Below are 25373 nucleotides of genomic sequence, written 5' to 3' on the forward strand. Positions count from 1 at the left end.
TTGGAAAGGTAGTCACGGGGTGTGTCGCGATTCTCCCTTATTACACCGCGACACAGGATCGTGGATCTGAGTGTCGCGATTTCGGTTTCATATCGCGTATCGTTACAGCCCTAGTCTCCTGATATTGTAATAATTACAAAATATCTTTTGATAAGAGAATAATCAGTCAATAATTCAGACGATATATATCAGAGGTTGCGTTAACCGAAAATTGTCCGTCATTGACAGATTTTTTTTTGGAAAGACGGAAAAATCTGAAGGCCGTCCGTCACTTTGACAGATTACACTGAGGATGACCTATTGTAATTTGTAGCTGTAATTCCCACTCCTGTCCAGTTGGTGGCGAGTGCGCTCCAGTGTGGCAGCAGAGAACTGAATCCAGAACCAAAACGAAACTGTACATGCGACTACAAAGACAACGATCTATCACGCCACATTATAGAGCGCCAAAACGGTATTTATTGCTTGAATTTCCTAATGAAATCGACATAATTTGAAATTTAAGACATGAGACAGGATGTGGTGTTGAACATGAAAAGTTAAGCAGTCTCATCTGTTTATCTGTTCTCTTCAAAATAAATGCCTATATTATAAATCTGTATTGTCCTGAAAATGTGAACAAACATAAATGCAATTAAATGTGGTATTAAAATTAAAATATGAAAATTAAAATGACGGGTAATAATGGATTATGACGGAATTTTTTACGACCCTGTCCGTCAAAATGACGGGCAATGTTAAAGTCTAACGCAACCTCTGATATATATATATATATATATAAATAAATAAATATATTTATTTTTGAGGTAATAATAATAGACCTAATCAAACAATAGCCTTTAGTATTTAAAGTATTTAAAATCATAGCAATGAGGCAATAATAATTGGTTCAAAAAAGTATAAAAAGCAAGTAATAATATGGTTTTATTGAACAAAACTGTGAAAATACACAATGTATTATAAATGGTAGAACTAATGTACATTATGTATTACATCAAATGCTTGCATAGGCTGCCAACGACCTGAAGATTGTTGCGCACTTTATTGCGCAATCTAATCCTTTTATGATATTGGTTAAACATTCAATTCAAATGTCTACTTAATCTTTAATATTTGGCCATTTCTTTACGACAGAAATGCTACAGACCCTGTCATTTCCTAAATATGTGGACATCCAAACAATCAAAAGTGTAAACTCTGAATGAGGGTTTGAGCTTTTATTTCGAAATGGTGATGAACAGTTAGCATATTGAGAAAGATAATGATGTATTCTTCTGTGTTTGCGTAGATTTATAAATGATTTACATTACAAATCTGATGAAATGCTGCACGTCGCATTTTCAGATGAATGATATAATAAACTCAGACTCACAGCAATATGCAGAGATTGAGTTTGAGACGCTCCACACATGTAAATGATAACTGTTTGTGTGGAGCAGCATTTACTCTGAATGGAGCTGTTCTGACACACATGTACGTTACCTACACGCATATAAATAATTAAACCACATATGTGACCCTGGACCACAAAACCAGTCTTAAGTCGCTGGGGTATATTTGTAGCAATAGCCAAAAATACATTGCATGGGTCAAAATTTTTGATTTTTCTTTTATGCCAAAAATCATTAAGAAATTAAGTAAAGTTCATGTTCCATGAAGATTTTTTTGTAAAATTCATACTGTAAATATATCAAAATGTAATTTTTGATTTGTAATATGCATTGTTAAGAACCTAATTTGGACAACTTTAAAGGTGATTTTCTCAGTCTTTTTGATTTTTTTGCATCCTCAGATTTCTGATTTCAAATAGATGTATCTCAATCAAATATTGTCCTATCCTAACAAACCATACATCAATAGAAAGCTTATTTATTGAGCTTTCATATGATGTATAAATCTCAGTTTTGTCAAATTTAACCTTATGACTGGTTTTGTGGTCCAGGGTCACATATATTAAACCTACATTGCATATATGTAACTAAATTGTAGTGTTTGTGAATTCACAATAGTGTCATGCTTATTACGATTTTTAAATGGGTTTAATATAATGCAGCATTAGAAATTGGTCAATAATGCGTTTCATGATGGACTCTTGTCCGTGAAATGCGCCAATTCCGGTATCTTGAATCGAGGAATCGTGACAGTCCTAATTTCTATATATATATTTTTTAACTTGAAAGGGTTCAATTACAGAACTAGTGACCCTATACACATTTTTACAAAACAGTATTTAGAAAACAGACATTTCCCTGTCAGAAACCCCCCTCCCCCCTGTTTTATTGTTTATTGTTATAATAAATAGACTAAGGAATACTAAGAAGGATCGCTAAAAACCTCATTTGAGGGTTAATGATGTTTGGCAGAATTCAGACACTCAGCATCTTTGGACTTCAAATTTTATTCCAGAAACGTTCATTTGCTTTCTACTGGGATGGAACTGGTAAAAAGTGTAAGCAGAAAACAGTAACTATATCTGGCAGTCAGCATACGTGCAAACTGAAGGTGAACTAATACAAATGGCATAAAAGAGAACAATCAAGCAAGTAAATGGGCGAGCAGATACGCCTGACTTGAAATGCTAGGGACAATTAAGGAAACTGTTTAAAAGGTGGATACATGTGTCTGGTGAATCACTGCAGCTAACAGATCCATTTAAAGCACATTTAATTGTGCTAGCTGGATTTTTTCTGCACATTCTTTTGTAACGTGCAGTGAGGTTGCATGCTGGGACTTCTGTGTAATCCATCGCTTAGCAGTGCGTTCGCAATTAAAACTAGGAGCACTGGCATTACTGACCATTTTGAGAAACTAGATCAATTCTAAATTGAACCGAGTCTCAGTGGTCAGTTTGCATTTATGTGTAGGGATGTATGGGCAAATATGGCAAACTACTTTTAGCTCACTCAGATTTGAAAGCAGAGATCTCTGAGGTGGAATTAAATTGAGGCTAGACATTGGAAAGAGCAAGCAGGAAATGTCTGTCTGGATGCCTGTGACAGTGTGTATTACACAGAGGGCATGTTCAGCAGACATCATTGCAGATATCTTTGACTGCGTCTCATTCCGCTCTCTAGTTCCCTGTGACGTCAATCAGTATATTGTGAGCATAAATTTGGATGATATCAAAGGCCTTGATTCACCAAACACTGGGACTCTGCTAATTGAGAGCTTTCGCATTAAAACTTAGCTGGTATTTACATTTACATTTTTAACTGTTAAAAAGTACAGCCTGTTATGTAATGTGTGCTTATCCTGCATTTTTTATTAAGAAAAAAGTACATGCATGGCTTATCATGCATAAGTGAAAAAATTAAATTTTAATCTTTTTCTAAGAACTCTAATGTAAACTCCATGCACACTAGCGATAAAAATCAAAGACAGTCAAAAGCTGTCTTTTTACATTTGCACTTGCACTTATTTCTGGTAACTGGTAAGTGAATATTGTTTTATTGCATTTCAGTGCACTGGAATTATTTTGACAATGGGACAGTCCTAAAAAAGGACAAGTGCACTAAACTAGAGAGTAGACTAAGACAGACTTCTTATTTTCAAAAATATTCATGATAGTTTTTTTTGAGGCTGACTCAGTGTGACTTCTATTGCTTTGCTCTTTGCTTTTTCCTTTGGCAGTTCTTTTTTTTTTTGACATTTTAAACTTGGTTAAAATCGCTTCAAAAATGTTGTCACTTAACAGCATCTTGTCGCTGCTTTGACTATGAGATTCTGTGAAATGACAGTTTAGACATTTACTTTTCACTTTTACTCTGGCACTCCTTTCACCTTAATGAAAAAACAAAATCAAATCTTGTCATTTAATGAAATGCATTTTGGTCTTAGCCTCATTCCCCTCACAGGGTGCCAGAAACAGTATTAAAATGTGCTCATTTCTACTGAAACCACAAGACCTGCTGGGAGTTTACAACAATCGAGTGCAGGCAGTGACCTTGTGAAGAAACACACAAGTGCAGTGCTAAATTTAGATCCAACACAAGATAATGCTAAGATACACAGTCGGACAAGAGTTCAAAGCAAGACTAATGGAACCAGAATTCACACATCAAGCATTACTAAACGAGGGAAACCTGAGAGGGTATAAATACACAAGCAAATGATTAAACAAGACACGTTCAGTGATCAATGAACATATACGACTTTGTATTAGACAGCTGAGAAACACATATAGAAGTAGTAAGTATAGTAGTAGGAAGGAATCGCAGAATCTAGTCGTAAAAATGTATAAATAAATTAAAACTAGGTCAGTACACCTAACAAGTGTCTGTGAATATTAAGCCATAAAAATACTTTAAAGTCCTCCTGTAGTGAAAATCAAGCTTTTCATGTTGTTTATTTGTCTATGTGGTGTTTTTAATATGCTTTTATACAAACCTTGTGCCAATTCATTAATCAACACCATTGCAGAGTATTTTCTCCTTAAAATGGTAGTTTCCCAAAGGTTGGCCCAGAAACATACTTTAAAACAGCACTTTTTTTGCTTTGTCACAACCATCAATAACCAATTATATCAAATGGATAGCAAAATATACTAATAGGATTACAAGCCCAAAACCAAAGGTTAAATAGAGCATTTAATAGAGAATATAGAGCATTAAATAGAGCAAAACCGCTAACTTGAATAATAATCTGCAGCAACAGTGTAAAAGCAGCCCGAAGTCAGACCCACCTCTTCTGCATTGGCGTCCACAGTTCACACGCATATGTTCATAGACGGAATTTGAAATCACAAACTAGGCTGCATTTGACCCTTTAATGTAACCGATATATCGGTTTTGCCAATTAATTGGCACCGATAGTTGGTTGGAACTATCTGTTATCGGCAAAAATCCATGCCGATAGTTTTTACGGGCTACATCCATTGTTGAAGCGGCTGAGAAGCTCCGCTGTCATTAAACCGTATGAGAGCGGCCTCTAGAGGCAGAATCACTGACAACACGTGCTGTTTGTTTACTGAACAGAGCAGGACACTTCAGATGCGGATTTAAAACATCGACAAGGAACCATAGTGCATGTTTTCATATTGTTATTTAGTAATTACTTTGTTGACTAGATGCTACTTTAGTAGAAAAAGGGCAGCATATGTTTGCTATCAAGACTGAGGGGATGCAAACTTTAGCTGCACCTCAAGAGATTAAAACAATGTGACCCAAATGTTTAATGTGACAATTCTTACCATCTATTTGCATTTGTTTAAATGTAGCGGATTACATTTATGCATTTATTAGATAGAAAGTTGCATATTTAAAGTTATTGATGTTAGAAAGCAACAGAAATTCTGCTGCATCACAAAGTGCCATTCACACAGTTTTACAATAAATACATCATATCTGTCCCAAATCCATGTAAATGTACATAAAGGGCTGGACTCATCTTGGGCTGGAAGATTGTGTGTATTGTGCTTTCTTGTTGTGGCTCTAATAAAGTCTGCATGTTTTATATAGAGAGCTAAAATATAGATTGTGCTTTCTATTTCCGTTTGCTCTGTTGTGCTAAACACTAAACTCATCTATGCGTCTTTTTGATCATTCCTGAAGTAAACTTATGTCCGCTTGGTGATTTAAATAAACAGTTTTGGACTGCCGCTCGAACTCAATGTGACGCGTCCAGTCTGTCTGTCTGTGTGTGTGAGAGAGAGAGAGAGAGAGAGAGAGAGAGAGAGAGAGAGAGAGAGACTCCTGCACTTTTGCCTGGACTAAAATTGTTTATTTTGAATAGATATTCATTAAATGTTCTATAATAGAAGCAGCTAAAATATGAGAGTATACATACAATATCAATATGATGTAATTTTAACTCTATGGCCTTTGCGTAGATGTTTAAAGATGGGCGATCTTTAGCTTGACTGTTGATATGAAATCACAATAAAAATCCATTTGTAGCATTAACTAAGTTTGATAAAAGCTGTAGAATAGCAGTATTGTTCCTTGTTAGTGTGTTCATTTCAACATTTACTGATATTTTCAAATGTTTAAGTTGCTTTTGCTAACAATAATGAACTATGAACTAACTGTAATGATCAATATACAATTAATATTAATACATTTATTCTTTTACAAATGGTTCAGTCTCCTTTTTTAAATAGTAGACCACTATTTTAGTTTCCATTAAGTATCCTTTTTAAAAACGATCAGTTGATTAATCGGTATCGGCCAGCGTGGTACAACCTAGCTATCGATATTGGTAAAATCCAATATCGGTCAACCTCTAGTTTTATCGGTCATTATCATCGCATTTACAGTTCAGATAATGCATCAGGAGGCTCTGGCTGGTGTGACTGAGTGGAGGTGAGGCTAATTTATGTATTCATAGATATGCGTATAGTAAATGAGTCAAGGGGGTAGAGTTACATCCAAGCTGTTTTAAGGCATGAGAAAATTATTTCACAAGAAAAAAACATTTAAATATGTTTTTTTTTTAATTATCAAAGCTATTAGAGTTTAAGGCACTGGTCTCAAACTCAATTCCTGGAGGGCCACAGCTCTGCACAGTTTAGCTCCAACCCTAATCAAACACACCTGATCCAGTTAATCAAGGTCTTCAGGATTACTAGAAACTTCCAAGCAGGTGTGAGTTGGAGTTGGTTGGAGCTAAACTCTGCAGAGCTGCGGCCCTCCAGGAATTGAGTTTGAGACCTCTGGTTTAAGGGATAACATTTTTGACTACAAGGGGCTTTAAATATGAATCCTGCATGTTGTGTGTGTCTCTGTGTGAATGAATGGCGCAGACGCGCGGTTTTGTTTACTATACACATACTGAATCGTGTGTGACTCTAGCAGTGTTTTCAGCGTCTGCCACATCAATATATGAGTATATGAACACAAACATAATTTCTAGAACTTCTCTGAGAGTCACTTCATGAGCATTTTATCGTTTCTTGTGAGGAAAAACTATCGTCATGTCACATCCAAATAGAAACTTAAAGGTCTTCACAGCAACCCGCCAAAATAAAAGTTTGGTTTAACTTATAGAAACTGTGATAGAAATGTATTACTTAACGTAATGCCAGTATTACTACTAAAAAAATATTAAAACATTATTTTTTAAAGGAATATTTACCAGAAAAATGTAAATACACAACAGTATTTCTGGAAAAAAATAATAGTAAATTAATAACAATAATAATAATAATATATATATATATATATATATATATATATATATATATATATATATACATTTTTTTATTTTTTTTTTTACATAAAATCAATTAATTAGACATGCTTTTGATTGTTACAGTTTAATCAAATCATTCAAATGGAATCTAAAAAATATTTAAAAAACATAGAATTTGGTAAAAATAAAACTGAATTTGATTTCATAGGGCCTTAAAAATGTATTTTTAATAAACTGCTGTTAAATTGTGTACGTTTCAATTTCACTGTGTATGATTTAAATTAATTAGACAAGCTCTTTGATTAAAATTTCTTAAAATTAACCGTTAAAACAGAGAAAAAAGAAGAAAAACTAAATTTAGATAAATATAATAAAACGCAATTTGGGAAAAAAATAAAACAGATTTCATAGTGCCCTAGGTAGTACGGCAATAAGACTAAATTTAGTGCTTGTGTATAACATCATTCATCTGATCTGTTTTGAATGTGCATTACCAGTCAAACGCTTGCATTTATTTGATCCAAAGTACTGCAAAAACTGTACAATTTCAAAATATGTTTAACATTTAAAATAACCGTTTTCAAATTAAATATATTTTAAAATGTAATTTATACCTGTGATTTCGAAGCTGAATTTTTAGCATCATTACTCCAGTCACATGACCTGTCAGAAATCATTCTAATATTCTGATTTGCTGTTCGAAAACATTATAATGTTGAAAACAGCTAATTTTTTTTTTTTTTTTTTGATGAATAGAAAGTTCAGAACAGTATTTATTTAAAAAAGAAATCTTTTGTAACATTATAAATGTCTTTATCATCACTTTTGATAAATTTTTGAAGCAATCCTTGCTAAATAAAAGTATCAATTTCTATAATTTGTATATCAATAAATGCTGATCTTTGGATATTTCTATTCATCAAAGAATCCTGAAAAAAATACTCAACTGTTTTAAATATTAATGATAATAATGACCATATTAAAATTATTTCTGAATGGATCATGTGACACTGAAGACTGGAGTAATGATGCTGAAAATTTAGCTTTGATCACAGGAATAAATTACATTTTAAAATATATTCAGATAGAAAACTGTTTGTTTTAAGTAATAGAAATATATCAAAATTGTACTGTTTTTGCTGTACTAAGAAAAAAATCCACTTATGACTCTCTTTCTGAGAAATGTAGCCACTTTGTAGCCACTTAAATATTCACTCGGTTATTAACACCCACTTGAATATGTTCTAGATCATTAGACATGATATTATTGTGCCTTGGAAAGCCTGTCTAGTTTCTCTAGGCCATACCTTTATTTTAAAACACAGTCTATTTAGTCACTGACTGACTGACTGGGCAGAAAGGTATTGGCTTTGGTTTAGGACACAGCCAAGGGCTAAAAACTAAAACTTCAAAATAAAGGGCTGACATAAAAAGTTAGACAGACATAAAGCAAAGAAATCCCAGAATGCTCCTCTCTCACTGATTGACAGTGTTTGTGTAGTGTGGTAACACTCTGCCACTGAGACATCTGATTCAATTTAGTTAGTAAGTTCGTCAGCTACTTTCTGTGCAAGTAACTTGCAAAGTGTACTGTAGCTTACTATAGTGCAACTGAAGTGTAGTACTTTAGATGGGCAGCTTGACTGTCATCTGGCTACTTGAAATTCCAAGTAGGTTGTCTTTTGATCCATACAATGATTCATGGACTTCAAGAGGGTTTATTGGATGCTGAGTTCATACAATGATTAAATCAAGCAGTTCTATGACTATGGCGGTTGTTTCTTACAACACTTGCATCAAGGAGTAAAAATGAGTCATTTGTTATGATTTTTTGGTGTATCTTTTAATAAACAGTGAATTTTAACAAACATTTTTTTTCAAATATAACTAAATATCTTCCCTTTAATACTGTAATTTCTACACTATTGCTGAAAGCCAGTTTTCTTCTTAGCAAACTATTATGTTCAGTGATGATTACACAACTCCTTCACTGACCGATCAGAACAGCACATTGGAGACTGTGAAATAAATTAGTTTACATCCTTTTCATCCTGATATCAGCCTTTCAAATCCTTACAGAATCTCATAATGCCAACCCCCTTGACAGAGCATGTGCTTCTCTAATTTCTTTATTTCATTGCCATCTCACTGGAGCATTATAATAGCATTCATGATATTAATTTCGAAGTGTGCAATCGTGATTACCTGACCAGAGAGTATTACCAACATCAAACAACTGGCCTTTTGGCTTTAAGCTAGTGGAAACAATGTTTCATAGATTAAACCCATGCTTATGTGATCTTCGAGATCGAGTCGAGAAGGAAAGCTTTAAAGGTTTTTGTTGGATTATTTGACGCACATATATGGGGCATTCTACAGAACTGGCACAAACTGCTGTCTCACAACCAAAAACTACTTTTAAAATGCATTTAAGCATTCAAATCTTAGATGTTTACTAAGATCATTTTATTATCTATTGAAACCCACAATAATATTTTAGATATCGGTAAGCTTAAATATATATAAAATCATCATTTAATGGGTACTTTATTTTGAGAGGTGGCTGTCCCGAATCCTAACCCCTGAATTTCATCATATTGAAATCATTTTTGCATTTAATTCCATCGTTGTTTTAAAAATGTCTTTTTGATTCTTTTAATCTATATACAGTCAAGCCCAAAATTATTATACAGCTTGGACTATTTGGAATGGTACAGAACTTTGGATTTTCCCATAGACTGTGACAGTTTGCAAAGGGTATGAATAATTTTGGATATGCCACTTTTTGTACAAATGTAAATATAAGCTGAGAATTTATTTTTTTTTTTTTTCCACATTGATGCCTCTTGTACATCATCTTATTATCTTTTGGGAGATGTTTGTGACATTTCTAATAAATAAAAAAAAAAACTTGCTGGTTGGATAAAAGTAACTTTAAGTCAGAATTGTATGAATAATTTTGGGGCTAGACTGTATATATTTTATATAACTTTGTAAATAATGAAAAAAAAATGTCCAGCATTTTTTTGTCAATACTGAAACAGTGTTTTAGTCAATATATAAATATTATATATATATATATATATATATATGCAAGGAAGATGTAAGGAAAATTAACTGCACTATTACTAGAAATGTGCACCTTGGGCTATTGCATACATACAAAATTTGTGGAAAAAGCTGTTTTTTCATTACGTTTCCAATTCCAATTCTATAGAATGGCCCATATACAGTCCTCAATTTTGAGTTAAATCCAAAATGTTATGGTGTTTTTGTAGTTGTTTTCAGAGCAGTGCAATGCGTCAGCCATAGAATTGTGAGATCAACAAATTAAAGCGCAGCCGAGCATTTACTAGCATGATTTTGAATTCATTAATACAAATTATGAGGTGAAACAGCTCAATGCATTTGGGAAAATTAAAATGCCGAGCCGAAACAATACACAGGCTAATGTTTATGAGAATCGCAGTGCATGAAGTCAAGAAAGTTTTTGTTCTGATGATCTTTATACCCTCTGGTAACATCTGTACTGGACTGGCTGTGGGAGGTGTGTTGCAGTTTGTTTTCAAATCACTTGGGTATATTGCAAGAACAAAATACAAAAACACCATACATACATCTTATATAAAAAGCTCATATATAAGATGTTCAGCATAGACTGGCTCATCAATAATAGACAAATGCTCACATTTTGGGAGAAATAAACACATCTAGTGGAATGGATATTCAGCTTCTGTGCAGACTCTATTCGCCGCTGTTGTCGAACAGTAGCAGAAACATCTCAGTTTGTCATGTATGCTAGATAGGGATTTTCTCCAGCGAAGCTGCACAATGAGTCTTTTCCCTTTGCCATCTGTAGTTCATGAATAATCATTGAGAAATGACCTCTTCGGGGTTTTTCAAATGTCTTGGCCTTTTCTCGGACGAGTCCAGCACCCAGAGGTAACTGTGCAGATTGGTGATCCTTTAAGAGTGGCTATATCGTTTCTCTCAAGGATGGTCTGCGCTCCTCCCATTCCCACTCTTTCTTTTCCCCACCATCCTTCTGTCTCTCTTATTCACCTCTTCTCTCTACCCTACACAAATCATTGATTTTTCAGAGGTTCTATAAAATATTCACGATGTGTGGGCAGGCTCTTTCTTTGGGAATTTGGTGAGGGGAAAATCATTTTGAAGGCAAAGTCGTAAAAGGAAAAAGAGAGAGACAGACAGACAAAAGGAAAGAAAGAGAGAGGGAGAGAAAGGCAAAAAAGAAAAGGCAAGATAAGAGCCATGGAAGCCTTTCTAGCCTCGTGTTTGGAATATCAATGGCTCACTTTGGAACAACTCCTGAATATAAATAAATAAGCAGATACACTGATAAAGATTGCTATCCGTGGTTCTTGTATCTCCATGCTCTCCTCTTAAAGCCTCGGATCGAATCGATTCCAAGCAGATTCTCACTCTCTTCGGCTCGGAGGACACACTTCTTTTGTTTTCATTCTTCCATCTGTCACACCAGCTCCTTTTTCCACTTGAGTTTTTACATCATACAGTATCATTGAGAATGAGAATATAATTTAATTACAGACCACTATCTGTTTTTCAGTAAAACAATTCGATGTAGAGATGTTTCTTCAACTATACTGTTAGCCCTGTAGACTTTTAGAAAATAAATTTTTTAATTTGCTTTCTAGGGTAAAAATGTATATACATTGCCGTTCAAAAGTTTGTGATTAGTACGATTTTTAATCTTTTTCTAAAGATGTTTCTTATGCTCAAGGCTGCATTTATTTGATTAAAAATCCAGAAAAAACAGTGATATTGTGAAATAATATTTCAATATAAAGTAACTGTTTTCTATTTGGATATATTGTAAAATGTAATTTATTTCTGTGATGCAACGCTGAATTTTCAGTATCATTACTCCAGTCTTCAGTGTCAAATGATCCTTCAGAAATCATTTATTATCAATGTTGAAAACAGTTGTGCTGCTTAATGTTTTGTTGGAACCTGTGATAATTTTGTTTCTGGATTCTTTAATAAATAAAAAGTTAAAAAGAACAGCATTTATGTAAAATAGTAATCTTTTGTAACTACCATTTAAAGGTTTGTGGTCAGTAAATTTTTATTCTTTCTTTGTTTGAAAGAAATTCATACTTTTATTCACCAACGATGTGTTAAATTGATAAAAAGTGATAGTAAAGACTGGAAAATATTTCTTTTTTGAATAAATGCTGTTCTTTTACACGTTTTATTCAGCAAAGAATCCTAAATAAAGAATCATTTGTTTCCAAAAAACATTAAGCAGCACAACTATTTCTAACATTGATAATAAAATAAGTCAGCATATAATAATGATTTCTGTAGGATCATGTGACACTGAAGACTTGAGTATTGGCTAATGAAAATTCAGCTTTGCATCACAGGATTGAATAATATTTGAAAATATATTAAAACAAAAAACCTTTATTTTAAACTGCAATAATATTTCACAATATTACAGTTTTTGGTAAAACTTTAGAATAGGTAACACTTACTCACAATTAACTATGACTTATTAGCTTGCATATTACTAGAATATTGGCCATTTATTAGTACTAATTAAGCACATATTAATGCCTTATTCTGCATGACCTTATTCTACATCCCTAATCCTATCCAATACCTAAACCTAACAACTACCTTACTAACTATTAATAAGCAGCAAATTAGGAATTTATTGAGGGAAAAGTCGTAGTTAATAGTGAATAAGTGTTGCCTATTCTAAAGTGTTACCTGTTTTTTTCTCTGTAGTAACACTGTAGTCTTCTTTGAAAAACAGGTACAGTAGATTGTGGGAAGAAAAAAAAACTTTATTAGGTTTAAAATTCTTGGTTGTGGTTAAAAATATGCAACAACTTGGGGCATATTGTTCTAAATAGTTTTTGAACATCTTCCAAAACAGTTTTTATATTCTGTTTTAATAAAAATCAACCCTTGGAACATGTAACAGAAAATCTTTATATTTTATTTTATAGGGACAGGTCCAGATGTCCATATAAAAGAAAACCACCTCTTACGATTTGATTGCTCACCCTAAAATGTTCCCATCACCCAAATCAGCGGCTGTACCTTTAGTAAAAACCTAATACAGCCTTTTTATGGTTTAAATCAAGGCAAAGGCAGCATCAAGATATGACAGTTATTTTTTTGATAGAGCCAACAAATAGCAGTTCTTGTGCAGCTGGTTGCCATCTGGCTTTAACTTAGCACCTTTTCTAGCTCATTTAGCACATAACCTTTTCTAAGACAAGCACATTATAAATCAGAGAAGCCACACTTAAATGAATCTGCACCCCACTTGTCAAAAGTCTGGACACATCATTGGTCTTTTTATGGTTTCTTTCAATCTGTTTGATTAGTAGTTCTCATTTTAATTCTTTGGTGACTCTTTTTTTGAAGGTGGGAGGGACGATGTACAACACCGGCCGCCATGTCTCACTCCGACTGGACAAAGAGCACCTGGTGAACATCTCCGGTGGACCAATGACGTACAGCCATCGTCTTGAGGAGATCAGGTTACACTTTGGAAGTGAGGACGGACAGGGCTCTGAGCATCTCCTCAACGGCCAGGCCTTCTCTGGGGAGGTGAGTGGGCTACAGATCAGATCGTAGAGCGCCAGTAGCTGCTGATATTCATCAGCCTATTGATCTCTTAAGGTCATCATCTAAGAGCAAAGTGTAAAGACAGCAGGCCTCGAAGGTCAACAGCGGCTGCAGGCTGAAGGCAAAACTCTCCATGGCATCGCTCTAAAATATTTAGATGTTTTTACGCACTGACAGATAGCCACAGTGTGCCTCAGAGCATGCATTTCATGAAATGTTTAACATGGTTTGCATCACAGTTTGCACCCTGCTGAACAATATCCTTTAACATACTGAAAAGCGCATCAATATTTTGGGCTGCAGTAGTCCTAACTGTATTGCTGATCACTTACTGTGCTCATTCTCCCACTAACAGAGCCATAACATTGGGGAAAAGCATCTCAATTACATTGGCGGTGTAAATTTTGCATGCGCTGCACTGCGGCTTCTATCATTTGATAAAGTCACCAGTCAGTGAAGTCCTGACATTTCTCTTTGAGGGTAATAATACCAACGATTTGTGTGGCAACAAAATAAGCGTGAGCTTGACAGGCAAATCCCCAGTAATTAATGATTATAATTTCTTTCCCCCCCGCGGCAGCCAGCTGATAATCCAACAATAATAAAACAAAGTGTCAACAGTCTATCAGGGCAAAGCGAAGCGTGACCCGGGCACCAAAAGGCCAGCTCTGTCTTTCACTTTTATGTTTAAACCATTAATTCTCAAGGTAGACAACAGTGGCTAAATCTATATTCATTTCTGTGGTAGTTGTTATTGCTTCAGCTAATGAATTTATGCTTTGACTGTATCTGGAGAAAGATGTCTGTTGGCATATCCATTCATCTCAGTTGTTCAGCTAGCACAGGACTCCACAGAAGTACATTATCTTTCAAAAGTTTGGGGTTAGTACGGTTTTTTTTTTTTTTTTTTTTTTTTTTTTTTTTTTGTAAAGAAATGAATACCAGTGGTGTAATTGCTACTGAAATTCAGCTTTGCCATAATTTTGAATGCCATTTTTGAAAATTCTTTTGAAAACAAGTTTTGTGAGCAGAAGCAACTTTTTTTCAAAACAATGAAATAATCTTATAGACTTCATTTCAACTCTTGAATGTAATTGTGTAAAATTAAAAATCGTCTCACATTTAATCTAAAGCAGGGGTTTAAAACTCTGCACAGTTTTGTTCCAACCCTGCTCCAACACACATACTATGCAGTTTTCAATTAAGCCTGAAGGACTTGATAAGTTAGATCAGGTGTGTTTAATTAGGATTGCATCTATACTCTGCAGGGCTGCGGCCCTCCAGGACCGGAGTTTGACACCCCTGATCTAAAGGGTTAATTCACCAAAAAAAAATAAATTATCCAATTATTTACTCAACCTCAAAGCATTCTACGTGTATATGACGAATTTCAGTGAATGCAATCAGAATTAAAGGGATAGTTCACCCAAAATTGAAAATTTGATGTTTATCTGCTTACCCCCAGGGCATCCAAGATGTAGGTGACTTTGTTTCTTCAGTAGAACACAAAGATTTTTAACTCAAACTGTTGCAGTCTGTCAGTCATATAATGGCAGTCAATGGGCACCAAATCTTTAAGAGTAAAGAAAACAGAGAAAAAAACAAATTAAACCCTGCGGCTCGTGACAATACATTGAGGTCTTGAGACACATAACGATCGGTCTGTGTAAGAAACTGAACAGTATTTATTTCATTATTTACCTTTGATCTGACAGAACTTTCAGCTGTACGGATCATGTAACCATTGACTGCCATTATATGACTGACAGACTGCAACGGTTTGAGTTAAAAATCTTCGTTTGTGTTCTACTGAAGAAACAAAGTCACCTACATCTTGGATGCCCTGGGGATGAGCAGATAAACATCACATTTTCATTTCTGGGTCAACTATCCCTTTAAGTTAAAAATTGTTCTGTTCTGGCTCCTTCAAGCTTTATAATGCAATGGGCAGGTCCAATAAGTCCAATAAAGCACATCCAACCAAAATAAAATAAAATGTGCCTCACACAGATCCGGGGTATTAATAAAGGCCTCCTGTAGCAAATCGATGCATTTTTGTAAGAAAAATATTCATATTTAAAATGTAATAATCACTTTAATCTAGCTAACAATTTAAATATGGATATTTTTCTTTAAAAAACGCATTGATTCATTACAGGAGGCCTTTATTCAAGTGATGCACTTTTTTACTATGGATGGATGCGCTTTTTTGGACTGATGAAGAGAAACACCCAAACAATTTTTAATACAACTCTGATTGCATTCGTCTGAAAGAAGGATATCATGTACATCTAGGATGCCTTGAGGGTGAGTAAATCATGGGCTAATTTAGATTTTTGGGTGAACTAACCCTTTAATGAGATGAAGTGTGAAACAAATAGGCCACATCCCAGAGGAAGTTCAATTGGAATTTGAATCGGAATGACCGCAAGAATTTACTGAATTGTAATGCAAAGAAATTCAATCCAGGGGATGCATTCTGGGGAAAGTTCCTGCCATGGTCCAAAAATGTGAATAATATCAACAAGTGTATATATATGCAAGGCCTATACATCTCAAGGCTTTTCAAAAAACAAATTTCTGTCAAGTCAACAATCAAAGTTTGTCTGGACAGACTACTTTTCCAGGTAAAAATTAGCGAATTTACATTTATTGTAAAGGGATAGTTCACCCAAAAATGAAAATTCTGTCATAAATTCCTGTCGTTTCAAACCTTTCAAATCACTGACAAGCTACGCAATAACGCGTTCATAACCGAATGCTATTCATCTGCGATTATGAGCACGATTTTGCGTAGCTTGTCAGTGATCTACGGCTCTGTGTTTTAAATGCCAGCCATCTGAATGCATGTGATGGAGATTTACTACCAAGCACAGAACCGGCTTTACTGACGAGATCCTCATGACAATCGCATGCGATTAATCGTGCAGCCTTAGGCCACTAGAACATTTACAGAAGTTTTGTGGCAGACTGTCAACTGCGCATGTGCATAATGTGTGTCTGTACGTTCTGGAAGAATGACTCACTCTACCGGCACCTTTTAATATACATTTACATTCAAACTGTAGGTGTGCATCATGTTTGTTTCAATTTAAATAACATCCTAAGTGTGGAGTTTTTTTTTTTTTCACCTAAACTGAAATTACCAGCTGACTAAAATCTGTAGAGCAGAAAGAAAAATGATGTCATGTTTATGAAAGAGCTTTTAGAATCACTCTTGCTCGTGCTCAGGAATAGCTTTGTATAAAAACGTCTGAAAATGTAAATTAAACCAAATGAGCCGGGACTGTGGCTGTCCTTGAAAAGAGAATGGAGAGGAAGAATATTACAAGTTAAAATGACAAACACATTCCCAACCAGTGACTGTTTTGCATTCAAATGCAGCCAAGCTTTTAAGCTTTATTTGGATGTCTGTCTCCGTAACATTCAACACGGCTGCCTTTCTCTGCTCTCATTTGTTCTATAGTAATAAAAGATTATGTCTGACTGATGCTCACCATACCCAGAGGGAAGTTGCATCTCTGCAGATGCGTTGCAACACCTCTGACTTAATACATGCGTCGTTCTCCTAGATCCGATATGGGCAGTCTCACGCACAAGCTGAAAATGAAACACCAGTGATGAAATGAGTGCTAAAATATTCAAGGTGTTTTTTTAGAAACATGCCTAGGTGGTTTCCCTATTTCCTCTTGGTGGAAAAAAATAACAGCAGCAAATAAACAATGTGCTGCATTTTAGATACTCTGTCTAGCATGCACAAACAACTGAAAAGCTTTTCACAAAGATTTGTCTGTGCTGTCTTTGTCTGTTTCCATTTTACATGCTTCACTGTCTCTCAATAAACCATGTAATCATTTTGCAGTAATATACATATTGACCTTTTAGCCATCATTTATAGGTGTATTAAGGGGATAGCTCACCCTTTACTTTTTTTTTTACTTTTGTCATCATTTACTTGCGCTCATAGGAAATACCATAGATAACAAATACCAAAGATATTTTGAAAAATGTGTGTGTGTGTGTGTGTGTAAAATTAAAGTCAGCAGGGTTTAATATTGTTTTATAGAAATCTTTTTTCGCCATTAAATACAAAAAAATTCTCAGAATTATAAACTTACAATTATGAGTTATAAAGTCAGAATTGCAAGATGTAAACTCACAATTGCAATATATACTCACAATTGCCAGTTATAAAGACAGCATAGCGTGATATAAACTCGCAATTGGTAAAAAAATAAAAATAAAGAATTGCTACTGTAGATTTGAACTCAGAATTCTGACTTTTTTCCCCCAGAATTGCGAGACAAACTCACAATTCGTAATTGTTTATATCTCACAATTATGAGTTACAAAGTCAGAATTGCAAGATATAAACACTCAGTTCTGACTTTTTTTCTCAGTATTTGAGATTTTAAACTCACAATTGCGAGTTATGAAGACAATGGGGGATAAACTGACATTTGCTAGAAATAAAGGCCCAATCCCAATTCTATTTTCTACCCCTTCGCCTACCCCTCGTCCCTTCCCCTTGTCCCTTGAAACAAAGTGGAAATGGGACACCACTACAACACTGTTATACGTCATCATACGTTGTCGCTAGTTCCTAATGTTACGTCAGAGGACATGTGCCGATGTTTATCACACATTTCAAGATGTCAAAAATGTTGTCATGTTGCAAAAAGTACAAATGTACGGTGTATGTACCATTCATTCACATGTACACATATGGCCATAAGCAAAACAAACAACGCGTTATCACATTCGTGGCAAATTGCTAATCGGTGTAGTGGTGCCGGGAGAAGTGGGTATATGCTCCATGATTTTGGCTAATGCAGGACACTACTGAATAATGTGCATCAGAGGGGATTTAAAAAGTGGAAGTGTGTATACACCGTATACTTGCGTACACCCTCCACTACACCACCGTTGCAAATTGCCGTGCCACTGGTCTTTCATGTTTCTAACATGCAGTCAAGTGTATATGACATAAAAATATATTTTGTAATATCGTGCAATCAGTGCTATCTGCTAGCAAACTTTAGCGATTTTTTTGCAAACGTTTATTTACAAAACAACACCATAAACACAAACACAAGATTGAAGGTAATATACATATAATGAAACATTGTCATAAAAATCCTTATTAAAGGCAAAAATGACTTGCATTTATGGGTCTGCTTGCTCGAGTGAGCAGCCATGTTGGAAATTTCTCTTAGCCCTTCGTTTGAAGTGAGGTCCCGAAAAATCTTCGTTTGGAGGGCTATCTGGCCCTTCCCCTTACCCCTACCTCTCCAACCAAATGAGAAATGAGACACCCCTACCCCTTTACGTGAACGCACAAAATGGAGGGGTAGGGCTAAGTGTATGGGTAAGGGGTAGAATTGGGATTGAGCCAAAGTCAGAATTGTGAGATATAAACTCAATTCAGCCTTTTTTTTTTTTTTTTTAAATTGCAAGATGTAAACACACAATTGTGAGTTACAAAGTCATAACTGCAAGATATAATCTCTCAATTCTGACTTTTTTCTAGCAAATGTGAGATAGAATAGCGACAAGACAAAAACAGAATAGCTGGATATAAAAATAAAGTCAGAATTTTGAGATTAAAAACTAGCTATTCAGTTTTTTTTCTAGCAAATGCGAGTTTATATCTCACAATTCTAAGTTACAAAGCCACAACAGTGAGATATAAACTCACAATTGTGAGTTATAAAGACTGAACAGCGGGATATAAACTCACAATTGCTATAAATAAAGTCAGATTTATCAGATATAAAGTCATAACTGTGAGATCTAAACTTACAGTTCTAGAAAATGCGAGACAGAAAAGCTGGACATAAACTCACAATTCCTAGAAATAAAGTCAGAATTGAGAGATAAAAACTAGCAATTCTGACTTTTTTCCCCTCACAATTGTGAGATTATATCTCACAATTATGAATATTGTGATATAAACTCGCAAGTTATAAAGTCTAGTTCTGAGGAGAACAAAAGACAGATTTGTTCTCAGAATTGCAAGTATATCCCCCAGTTTCACAGACATGGCTTAAGGCTAGTCACAGACTAAAATGCATGTTTGAACTGTCTCAACTATATATCTTGCTCTGACATATCTTAAAATACTCCATTGTTATGTCTCAAGATGCACACCTGTAATGTTTTCTTCTAAGGCATTTATATAAAAGCTGCCTTAATTTAATGTCTTAATTTAACTAAGGCCTAGTCCTGGCTTAAGCTTACCCCTGTCTGTGAAACCAGACCTATATCTCACAATTCTGACTTACTCGCAATTGTGTGTTATAAAGTTAGAACTGTGAGATATGAACTCGCAATTTTGAGAGAAAAAAAGTCAATTGTGAGATATAAACTCGTAATTCTAGGAAAAAAAGAATTGTGAGTTTATATCTTGCAATTCTGACTTCATTTCTCAGAACTGTGATGGAGTTTCTCAAAATCATGCAATTCTGATTTTATAACTTGCAACTGTAAGTTTATCTCTCAAAAACCTGAGATTGAAAAAAAGTCAAAATTGTGAGTTTGTATTACGCAATTCCGAGAATAAAACTTTGAGTTGTAAGATAAAAACTTGCTATTTTATTTTTTATTCAGTGGCAGGATTCCACAGTTCCACATTCCCCTACTTTTTCATTTTACAGACAAAACATTCTTCAAAATACACTATATTGCCAAAAGTATTCGCTCACCCCCTTCTAATGAACAGGTTTAACTACTTTAGTAATTGACTTGTACGTATGGGTACAGTCATTTTAGACAAATCCGAAACTTTTGCAACAGAGATGGAAATACAATTTTTAAATACATTAGTTATGTTTCCATATTTGTTGCCACAGTTTTAGAAGTGCCTATTTCTGTTTTAAAGAAGGGGTGTCCCAATACGTTTGTACAAGTCATTGGTGTTTGGTGACGAGTTTTTGGCTCAAGGTCTGCATTTAAAGTCACACCAGAGGTGTTCAGCTGGGATTAGGATTTGGCTTTATGCAGACCAGTCAAGTTCTTCCACACTGACTGAATCAGTCATTTCGATTTGAACCTTGCCTTATACACAAAGGCACTGTCATGTTAGAATTGAAGAGTGTCCTGTCCAAACTGTTGCTATAAAATTAGAAGCACACAATTCCCTAGAATATAATTTTATGCTTAAACTTTAAGATTTGTACTCATGGAAATTACTAAAGTAGTCAAACCTGTTCATTAGAAGGGCAATACTTTTGGCAATATAGTGCATCTTTTTTTTATGTCCCACAGTCATTCATACAGGTTTGGAAGCACATGTGAGTAAATGAACTTTCCTTTTTGTTTTAACTACCCCTTTAAGTTATATTCATACATCACAATGCACAAATAACAACTGCATAAAATCATTATGCAATGATGCATCTTATTACCATATAATACCATAATCTATGATGTAATGACTGAAATGTGAGGTATGCAGATATTGCAGTTTCAGAATTAAACAAGAGTCTCAGACTTTTTATAAAACAATCGAATGCATGAATATTAAAAAAAAAAAACTTTACAGCCAACACTTCTGTTTTAGATCCCCTTCTCACCCATTCATTAATTTCTAATTATCAATGATAGCAAAATAACACATTACCATCACTGTTCAGAGCTTAGATGCCACAGTATATTTGCTCATTAAAATCCCATTTTCATATGTCCTAAATATAGCAAAGTGCCATCTAAAAAAGTACAGCAGAAAATTGGAAATCATCAAACTTCCACCATAACTAATTATATTATGTTGTAAATTGCATAACAGCCCTCTTCATCACATCCCATCCTACTAAAACACAGAATGCCACGCCATGCTGTAAGCCGAAGCCCCAGTCTGATGCGTTTCACAAGCTACGTGCTCCTTCACAGGACACCTTAACGTAATCAAATAGGATTGTTCTCCATACTCTCGGGCTTCCGTATATTTGCTTTATGAGCGCACGCCTCGATTCATCCGCTATTGGATGGCGGTTCCAGGCGACTGCTTTTCATTTGCCCTGTTAGCGCTGTCCACCCCTCTTTTTGCTATCGACTTGCTGTCTTTATATTTCGCCCATGGTAGGCCTAAGCCAGCTATCACACAATAAAGAGCTTGTCAGGCGGCCCACCAGAGGCATAAGCTGTCTCCCGTAGTAGCAGACACACCTCTCCTCTCACGGCCTGACAGATCCGTCTGTGTGCAAGGATGCGCTGAACATTTCCTGCTACTGTTCGACACCTTTCCACCATCTGCAAAATTCACAGAACCAATGAATCCGGTGAGATGAGCACCTCAGCTTTTTGCACATATAACGCGACTTCTTAGAAAGCCTATGAAGTCGGCTGAGTGTAGATCGCTTCAGACTTGCTTTCAAACATAAGAGTTGTGGGGGAAAAAATGGCTTCCCACAAAAAAGAAAAAATCTAATCAAATTAACATTCGCCCTGTAATCGCGTTCCTCCACACTTGATTAAGTTTATAGACGATCTGTCACTCCCTGGCTCCCCTTTTGCATATTTCATAATTACTATCAGCCACACAGTTTTTAATTTATTTCTTAAAAAAAAACACAGCAGGCTAAACAAGGCTTGGTAAAGAAATGATCTCTTCGTTCCTACCAAAAAACAAAATAAAAAATGTTCGATGCCGCTCCCGGCAACTCTACAACAGTCCTCAAATTGTTTACAGCGCTCTGTAGTTGGATAAGGCCTTGAAGGACACACTTTTTCCCATTACAAAAAGTTATTTTACAATTATTGTTCTCTGCTCAAGGTAATCTGTACATGTCTTGGCTCTGCTTCCTTTCTGTGGAGTTCACGGAGAAGAAATTGTGTCCTCTTCACCTATCTAAACTGCCTAAGTTTTAAAGCTCTTTCACAGGGACAGTGTGCGCTCAAGCGATTCACCGGAGGAAGATTAGCTGAGCTTCACAATGAATTCGAATTTAAATTTGACAGACATGTTCAAACAAAGAGAGAAGCAGCTGTTTACCTGTGATTGTGATTCAGAGCCATCTGTAATGACAAAAACTCAGGCTGTTATCCAAATTGACTTTAAGCTCATTCAAACTGCCACGTATTTATTTTTTCATATTTATTTGAGGTGAAAACAGGTTGTAAGATTAAATCCGCACTGTGAAAACTGGATTTTCAGTAATTGCCGTCCAAAGTATTATCAATCAGTAATTATTCCTAATTATGCTTTCATATTACATAAAGTCCAAGAGAAATTTGGACTTAGTATCTCAACACCTGCATAGCTGACACTCAGGTAAAAAAAAAAAAAAAAAGCAAAGACAGTACTTGTACAAGTTTCCCTGTGCCATGTATTGAAGCTGGCACCATTTTGTCCTTGATGGTGAGCAAATAGAAAAGTAGGGATGCATTTTTGAACTAAACAAATGAACATTTTGTCTTTACACAGGTGCAGCTAATACATTACAACCATGAGCTGTACACAAACTACACAGAAGCTGCTAAGAGTCCAAATGGCCTGGTGATAGTGTCTATATTTATGAAGGTGAGTAATGATCATACACTCAAAAACTGAAAGTGAAAGCTCAGAAACATTTCAAATTTAAAACTTAAATTTTATATTTAAACAATATTTTGTGTAATCTCAACCAATCCTATGTACCATCCACTGCAGTTTGTTTCTCAGAAAATTATAAATTACAAATGATTCACTCAAAATAGGCAATCATTGTTTTTGTTTTTACTGTTGAATTTATCCTAAAGATGATGATTAACAATAACTATATACACTACCAGGCAAATGTTTTTGAACAGAAGTCTCTTCTGCTCACCAAGCCTGCATTTATTTTATCCAAAGTACAGTAAAAACAGTAAAAATGTGAAATATTTTTATGATTTAAAATAGCTGGTTTCTATTTGAATATATTTTAAAATGTAATTCATTCTTGGGATTTCAAAACTGAATTTTTAGCCTCATTACTCCAGTCACATGATCCTTCAGAAATCATTCTAATATTTGCTGATCAAAAAACTTTGTTTAAAACTTTTTTCAGGTTTCTTTGATGAATAGAAAGTTCAGAAGAACAGCATTTGTCTGAAATAGAAATCTTTTATAACATTATAAATGTCTTTATCATCAATTTAAAGCATCCTTGCTAAATAAAAGTATTAATTTCTATAATTCCCTGACTCCAGTTTATTTCAGATAAATGCTGATCTTTGGATCTTCCTATCCTGAAAAAATGTACTATGTACTGTTTTAATTACTGATTATGATAATTACATCTATTATTATATACTGTATAAAACTAATAATAAATGTTTCTTGAACAGCAAATCAGCCTATTAGAATGATTTTTGAAGGATCATGTGCTTAAAATGTAACTTTGATCATAGGAATAAATTACATTTTAAAATATATTCAAATAGAAAGCAGTTATTTTAATTAGTAAAAATATTTCACAATATTACTGATTTTACTGTATTTTGGATCCAATAAATGCAGGCTTGGTGAGCAGAAAAGACTTCTTTAAAAACATTAAAAATCTCACTGTTCAAACACTTTTGACTGGTAGTGTACATAGTATAAAGTACAGCATCTAGTTTGTTTCTCAATTTGAATTAGCACATTCATTCTTTGGATGGAGGGATGGATAGAGGAAGAGACTGAAACAATTAGCCATGCAATTAGCAGACAACAGGCAAACTAAGTGTGCATCTCCCGGTCATTCTGGAAGGACAAGGTTATGAAATAACTTTCCCCTTCTTTACTAAAGGACAGTGAGTAGACATGTCTGCAGAGACACAGAGAGACCATTACATAATGTTTTCCCTCAGGACAAGAGTTCAAGCTAAGATAATTAACCCATCCAGTGTCATTGGCAGACTTAGTCCTCTTTTCCCTTGACGTGAGTCTGGTCCAGTCACCTCTGCTGTCTGTCCATATGGAAGACGCCTAATTCATGCTAAATAATTACAGTCTGTGCATCAAAACCTAATACGGTCAATCTCCATTTACTATCAAAAGACAGTAAGACAGACATCTGGGCTAAGATGACAATTATTATATTCAGTGGCTTCTCCTAGTTTTCTTAATGATATTTAGTGCCAGTTTATCAGGAAGTGACTATTTTGTTCTTTTTGACTTGGATGGAAACGGTGCTTATTCACTAATGTTATAAGTGATATTCCAGTTTTGCACTTAGTTAAATTTGCAACTGAAAACCCAGCTACTGATGTGATTCATTCGGCTGTGCTAAAATCGACAACTGGCCAAAAAAAAGCTTGCTGATTTTGATTCGAAAAACCATATAAATATTTGTGCTGTGCAACAATTATTTATGATTAATCGCATCCAAAATAAGTGTATATGTATTATGTGTATATATATAAACACACACACACAGTATATATTTTGAAAATATTTACATGTATTTTTGATATAATTAATATTATATATAAATATATTTAATATATAACATAAAATTTTTCCTAAATATATCCATGCATGTGTGTGTATTTTTATATAAATAAATACACAGTACACACACACATATTATGCAAACAAAAACGTTTATTTTGGATGTGATTAATCATTGCACGGCACTAATAAAAATAAAGTGAAAAAAGGAAAATGTAAATAT

General features: G+C 34.7%; 1 protein-coding gene across 1 annotated transcript in view; it reads left to right on the forward strand.

Moving 5' to 3' along the window:
• ca10a (carbonic anhydrase Xa) overlaps positions 1–25373 on the forward strand; it is a 232012-nt gene that overhangs the window by 159318 nt on the left and 47321 nt on the right. Inside the window, exons 5-6 of the mRNA XM_073828405.1 lie at positions 13552–13737; positions 23180–23275. Of these exons, the coding sequence (XP_073684506.1) occupies positions 13552–13737; positions 23180–23275 (282 nt within the window). The remainder of the gene's footprint in view (positions 1–13551; positions 13738–23179; positions 23276–25373) is intronic.

The sequence above is a fragment of the Garra rufa genome, chromosome 22 (assembly GCF_049309525.1).
Source record: "Garra rufa chromosome 22, GarRuf1.0, whole genome shotgun sequence".
Classification (NCBI taxonomy): domain Eukaryota; kingdom Metazoa; phylum Chordata; class Actinopteri; order Cypriniformes; family Cyprinidae; genus Garra; species Garra rufa.